This window comes from Sinocyclocheilus rhinocerous, unplaced genomic scaffold (genome assembly GCF_001515625.1).
Source record: "Sinocyclocheilus rhinocerous isolate Xijiao unplaced genomic scaffold, SAMN03320098_v1.1 scaffold2267, whole genome shotgun sequence".
Taxonomy (NCBI): Eukaryota; Metazoa; Chordata; class Actinopteri; order Cypriniformes; family Cyprinidae; genus Sinocyclocheilus; species Sinocyclocheilus rhinocerous.
Genome location: NW_015625573.1, coordinates 461,246 through 467,916, shown reverse-complemented (window position 1 = coordinate 467,916; position 6,671 = coordinate 461,246). Strand labels below are relative to the sequence as shown.

The window sequence follows — 6,671 nt, the reverse complement described above, 5'->3', positions numbered from 1 at the left end:
GAGCTTGCATCGTGTGCTGGGTTTCCTGCGGAAGGCCATGCCAGGCTCAGAGCCAATGCGCCGGGCTCAAAGTCTGCTAGAACAATTGCGTGTCCAGGCCAGCCTAGAGAATGAGACTGAAGGTAAGTCATATCCAGTTACTGTTAATAATTTTATCCATCCTATCTAACTTCTTGCCTCTTTGTTTATTCATGGTTGTTGTCTTCTATGCATACAAAAACACCTGCTGTCCGTTCGTTGCAGGAGGCTTTCAGTACAACAACCCTTTCTGTCTTGGGGAAGATGAAGAAGTGGAGATCGATTTGCAGGAGGACTTCTTCTCCTTCAAGGTTGACCTTGTAGCAGAGCAGCTGACTTATATGGATGCGGTGAGAGAGAGAAACCTAGATTAAATCAGTGCTATGGAAACATGAAATATTATTTTGCAAATTTTTTGGCTCAAGCTATGAAATATTTCCTTCTTTCCACAGCTGTTGTTTAAGAAGGTGGTTCCTCATCACTGTTTGGGTGCTATCTGGTCTCAGCGTGATAAAAAGGATGGCAAACAGAGTGCACCCACTATCCGTGCCACCATCACCCAGTTCAATGCGGTAACGGCGTGTGTGGTCAGCACCATCCTCCGTCAGAGGCAGATGCGCCCGCATTTGCGTGCTCGCATCATCCAGCGCTGGATCGACATTGCACAGGTGCATAACCCAACACACACACAAATACATGCTCATGACTTATGATTTGGTCACGTTTAAACTTGTCAACCCCAGGCTCATTAGAACTAAATCAGTCTGCAGCACTGTAGTGTTGAGTGACTTTCTAGCAATACTTTAGATTTCCTGGCAAAGATAAAACCTGGTGTTGATCTGGAATTTTCTTGGAGCATTTGGGTAAAGAGTGACACCTAATCTATGTCATTGTAAGACATAACTGTTTTAGATGAGATCTAGATAAACCAAAGTAGACATCATAATGACTTTCAACCTCCCAAAGGATTTTTGATAAAGTCTCATTAGGCCCATTTGTAAATGAAAATGTGTAAACATGGATTAACATGTTCTCAGGAGTGTCGCATTCGTAAGAACTTCTCATCTCTGAGAGCCATAGTATCGGCGCTGCAGTCCAACCCCATCTACAGACTGAAGAGAGCGTGGGCATCTGTTTCCAAGTAAGTTCTGTCAATAAACAAGCCTGATTTCTAAAAATGTATATAGACTGGTTAAATTATTAAAATCATTTTAATAATATTGGTTGTTTACCTGTTATGTTATGGTTGCTAGTAAAGTGTCTAGATGGATATAGACTACCATTCAAAAGTTGGGGATCACTTATTTATTTATTTTTTAAGAAATGTATACTTTTGTTCCGCAAGGACACATTCAATTGATCAAAAATGACAGTAAAAACATTTAAAATTTTGCAAAAGATTTATTTCGAATAAATGTTGTTCTTAAAGTGTTCTATCCTATCAAAGCATGCTGAAAAAGACAATATATCACAGTTTCCACACTTGATTGAGCTGCACAACTATTTTCAACTGATCATAATAAGAAATATTATTAAGCATTTTAAGAATGATTTCTGAAGGATCATGTGACACTGAAGACTGGAGTAATGATAAAAAAATTCTGCTTTTCCATCACAGAAATAAATTACATTTGAAAATATATTCAAATAGGAAAGAGTCATTTTAAATTGTAATATTTCACAATCTTACTGTTTTTACTGTATTTTTATCAAATAAATGCTGTCTTGGTGAATCTTGGTAAATGCTATCTTGGTGAATCAAACTTTTGAACAGTTGTGTATTCTGTAGTGACTTTTTGGGATGATATTAAGAATGACATGTTCATACTCTTTGATTGTTTTTGTTCCACTCTGCTACATTAGAGATAGTATGCAGATGTTTGAAGAGCTTTCTGATATTTTCTCCGACCAGAATAATTACCTTACAAGCAGGGAACTGCTAATGCGGGTGAGCTCACGCACACACCTCTTTTTCTCAGTTCTGTTGTCTTTTCTCTTTGCACAGAATCATTTACGTTAGTGTTCCCTAATAACTAGGCCAATGTGGAATCAAAAATATTTTTTTTATCTATTGCATCCTGTGTTTGTGTTTTGAAAATATGTTTATTTATTACATTTTAGGCTAATTTAATGATGCTTTCAGCTACCAATAAGAGTGTATTACTCTCAACTCTATTTAACACCCAAAAAACAGTACAGAAAATGGAGGAAAATTCTGCCAATTCTTCCTGAGCCTACTAAAAACTAACTCTGATCTTAACAGGAGGGCACCTCGAAATTTGCCAGTCTGGACAGCTGTGCCAAAGATCACCAGAAAAGATCCCAAAAGAGACTGCAGTTACAGAAAGAGATGGTGAGTTAGTAAAAACGAAAACCTGTGTCAATATGTAATTTGAAAATGAGTTAAATATTGTGTTTAACGTTACGTTCACGTTACCTTAAAGCTAACAAAAATGTATCTTAACTTTTTTGTCTCCAGGGTGCCATGCAGGGGACGATCCCATACCTGGGTACATTTCTCACAGATTTGACCATGCTTGATACAGCACTGCCTGACCAAGTTGAGGTGAGTCAGCTGCACACCCACCACACATTTCCAGACAAAAAAGATAACCTTTTAAAGAATTATCTCTGTTATTATTGACCTAACATTCCCAGACCTCTGACTTATTCATTATCAAGGTTTATTTTACCTTCTTTTGGATTGTTTCACAAGAACATGAGTCAGAATTTTTCATGAGTAAAATCATGAGGAGAATCTGGGCTAAAGTCTCTTTCTGTGCTTCACAGGGAGGACTGATTAATTTTGAAAAGCGGCGCAGAGTAAGTACAACATTCCTTATTATTTGGTCTTTATTATAGTCAAAACATCTGTTGAATCTCTTATTCATGGCTATAGGCATTTAGATTTGAGGGAATGTTGAACGAAATCTCTCTTTGCAGGAGTTTGAAGTGATCGCTCAGATCAAGCTCCTGCAGTCTGCGTGCAATAGTTACTGTCTGACCCCTGATCCCGCATTTCTGCGCTGGTTTAAAAGTCAGCCTCAGTACTCAGAGGAGGAGAGGTACACTTTTTTTTCACTTTGTACCCTTTTTTTCTCAACTGAAAATTGTGTAAGTCTTAAAAAGTATAATTCTCTCACATTTCCTACAGCTATGCGCTGTCGTGTGAAGTTGAAGGATTGGGAGACAACAGCCCAACGTCACCAAAACCCCGCAAGAGTATGGTGAAGAGATTAAGCCTGTGAGTGACCTAAAACCAAAATCTTGACATCTGAATCAATCGCGTTTTCGCGTCATTTATACTAATATACTCCAAAAGGTTACATTTTAAATTAAGATTTTTAAATACATATATGCGTTTAAAAATTTCCCATGGAAACAAACCAAATACAACTTGCCATAACAGGAATAAATGATTAAAATATAGTTATTTAAAAATATATGAAAATGGAAAACGGTTATTTTAAACTGAAAAAAAAAAATTTTCTCGCAATTTTACAGTTTTTACTGCATTTTTAATTTCAAGAAAGGAAGCCTTGGTGCGCATAAGAGCACAATTTTACCGACCCCAAACTTTGAACGGTAATGCATGTTCAAAGAGGAAGACAAATTCTTAAAATGTATTTAAAGTCTCTTTTTGTCCTCACTAGACTCTTCTTAGGAACTGATGCCACGAACACAAGCTCTCCTGTGAGAGAGAGTCCTCGATCGCCTCCTACTGGCAGCTCTGGGGAGAGCATGGACTCGGTCAGTGTGTCTTCCAGTGACTCTAGTCCCTCAGAGAGTGAAGGCATGACACCCACACACTCTATAGACACTCATCTGAAGAAGGTACAAACATCTTAAATCCTAACAAAATTATTGATATACCATTGTATTAAAATAATGTATTAAATGCACATCTGTTTGGTTACCGTAGCTGTCCGATTCTTCCTCCTGCACCTCATTGCACTCCATGGACACCTCCTCTTCTACAGCCAGCGCTTCCATATCTCTGGCCTCCCCGACCCTGCCTGGGCCCCCTTGCATGCATCGGCGCTCGATCTCGTTGCTGCCCATGTCCCCCACATCACCCGGTTTTCCGCCTGCCTATAACACACAAGCTCAGGATGCATGCATCATCCGAGTAAGCCTTGAACAGGGAAACGGCAACCTCTACAAGAGTATCATGGTTAGTGAGGACTTGAACATTATTAATCTACTCTTATGAGTGTGTACAATCTATTCTTGCTTATACATCCATATTTAATGGATGTTCCTGTGGCTCAGTGGTAGAGCATTGTGTTAGCAGTGCAAAGGTCATGGGTTCAATTCCCAGGGAACACATGTACTTTAAAAAAAATGTATAGCCTGCATGCACTGTAAGTCGCTTTGGATAAAAGCGTCTGCTAAATGCATACATTTAAATTTTAAAATTTAATTTAAATGTAATTATTATTATTATTATTAATAATAATAGTGAATTTTACATTTTTCAAATTAATTGAATTTTAAAATGTTTCTCTTCAGGTTTATACACCCAACATCAATAGTAGGGGGGGGGATATTATAGAAATAATATAAATAAATATGTCCTGATAATATTTTAATTATTTATTTTGGCTTTAGTAAAATGACAATAAGACTTTTTAAATGTGTAAACAAGTTGCTTTTATAATATAAGATGCAAAAGAGTCATCATATTTAGAGGCACTAAATTCATAGAAGACTTTCTGCATCATTGTTTCTCTATGCAGCTGACCAGTCAAGACAAAACTCCAGCTGTGATCTCTCGAGCCATGGCCAAACACAACCTGGAGGGTGAGCAGGCTGCTGACTACGAGCTGGTGCAGGTCATCTCTGAGGAGAGAGGTACGATATTAAAACTTGTGTGTATGGCACATTTTGAAATCTTGGTGCTGGAATATATAATCTGTTTTGGTTTGTTTTGGTGGAATGCCAACATCACATTTGCAATCCTTTTTTTTCCTCTTTCTCCAGAATTGGTCATCCCTGACAACGCCAACGTGTTTTACGCCATGAGCACATCTGCGAAATTTGACTTCCTGTTGCGTCTGCGTGGTTCTGAGGGGAGGCCGGTTCAGCTGCGCAGTCGTTGCAGCTCCACACTACCGCGCACACAGCAACACTCCAGTCTGTCCCTCAGGCTCAGCAAGGTCACACTGTGACCTCTGACCTTTTTTTGGACCAGAATGGGCTTTGTAAAAAGACTACAGCAGGTGGAGTACTAGAAAATGGGCTTATAGACTATTTCAAGGGGAGTTTATTAACTTCAAAAACATTTCAGAACTAATTTTGGCATCTCATGTTCTTCTATTTTGCCTTTTGAAATGAAAGGCTTATGTTAAATAGTAGCATGTGCCTCCTCCTCCCCATCTAGTCCATATTTACAGAGTCACATCCCAACCTCCCTATTGCTGGATATTTTGCACATGTGCAGGAAAGTCTCCTGCTCCTCGTCAGTATTTGCATAAGAGCACATCTCTTCCTAGCCAAGAGGCCTACACGACTTCCTCAGAGAGTAAGAGGGGAAAGAAAGAAGCTGTGGGAAGAGAAAACAAACGACAACCCTGTTGCCTTTATCAACGGTAATGATGGAACTCTTGCGTCAGTATTGAAGATGATATCCAGTAGCTGTGATGTCGTCATCGTTGTCATTATCATGTCCTTCTCCTGTCCACTTGTGCACTGTGTGGACAGTGTGGACTGTATCCCTAGACTTAAAAGTGCTTAGACTGGCTCACTAAGAATCCATAGAATTGCATTTACTTTCCATCTTTAAGGGCAAAATTGAGAAAAGAACTACGGTTTCTTCTAGATATCACAAATGATGGGTATCTATGATGAAACAAGGAGTAAGAAGTTGGAATCCTCATGCTGCCTTTATTTTTTCTGCTTATTCTAAGCGTTTTCATATTGTGAGCTGTGTGACGAATGCAGAAAATAAGCATTCTGATTGGTTCCTGCTTGGTTTTATCAAGTCTGTGGTGTTTCCTTTCAATTGGATCCATGTTGTGTCTTTAAGGTGTGGTCACACTGCACCGATGATGGGTTTCTGTTCAGAAACCTGGATTGAGCGGCCTTCCTCACTGAAATAGTGCACTTGCTATAGAGTGGGCGGAGTCAATAGGTGTGTAGTAAAAAGAGCGCTTGGTCCACTTTTTGTAGTTTTCCTCTCCTGTCTTCAAGTAATGCTATATTAATGATACTCTTTTTCTTTATTTTTGTATACATATGTTTTTGTAAGAGATGAAGAAATATCCACGATGTCTATGAAAAAAGGATTTTGGAAGTTTTAAAAAGATTTTGTTAACTAAAAGAGAACATGTAAAAAGAGCTGTGAAATATGAGTGTGTGATTGTAAAGTGAGCATTAAAACAAGTCAGTCATTTCCATCAACCAGCATAATAATTCGCTCTCATTGTACCCCCGTCACCCTAGAAGATGTTCTCCAGAGCATTTTAGACATGTTACTTCTGTGCACCTGGTGAATATCACAAAAACTTGTTTTACACTAAAACAAATAGTTTTACACGGAGGCATTAACTAAAAGAGAACATGTAAAAAAAAAAAAAAAAAAGCTGTGAAATTTGAGTTTGTGATTGTAAAGTGAGCATTAAAACAAGTCAGACATTTCCATCAACCAGCAC

At 38.5% G+C, this 6,671-nt stretch overlaps 1 protein-coding gene across 3 annotated transcripts in view; it reads left to right on the top strand.

Moving 5' to 3' along the window:
• LOC107750730 (ral guanine nucleotide dissociation stimulator-like 1) overlaps positions 1 to 6,355 on the top strand; it is a 32,894-nt gene extending 26,539 nt beyond the window's left edge. For all 3 annotated transcript variants that reach the window (XM_016566249.1, XM_016566271.1, XM_016566262.1), the window contains exons 6-19: positions 35 to 122; positions 244 to 368; positions 471 to 686; positions 1,056 to 1,159; positions 1,882 to 1,966; positions 2,282 to 2,371; positions 2,498 to 2,584; positions 2,809 to 2,841; positions 2,962 to 3,083; positions 3,173 to 3,262; positions 3,672 to 3,852; positions 3,941 to 4,192; positions 4,758 to 4,872; positions 5,002 to 6,355. In XM_016566249.1, the coding sequence (XP_016421735.1) occupies positions 35 to 122; positions 244 to 368; positions 471 to 686; positions 1,056 to 1,159; positions 1,882 to 1,966; positions 2,282 to 2,371; positions 2,498 to 2,584; positions 2,809 to 2,841; positions 2,962 to 3,083; positions 3,173 to 3,262; positions 3,672 to 3,852; positions 3,941 to 4,192; positions 4,758 to 4,872; positions 5,002 to 5,189 (1,776 nt within the window). In that variant the 3' untranslated portion in view covers positions 5,190 to 6,355. The remainder of the gene's footprint in view (positions 1 to 34; positions 123 to 243; positions 369 to 470; positions 687 to 1,055; positions 1,160 to 1,881; positions 1,967 to 2,281; positions 2,372 to 2,497; positions 2,585 to 2,808; positions 2,842 to 2,961; positions 3,084 to 3,172; positions 3,263 to 3,671; positions 3,853 to 3,940; positions 4,193 to 4,757; positions 4,873 to 5,001) is intronic.
• Positions 6,356 to 6,671: the final 316 nt, after the last annotated feature.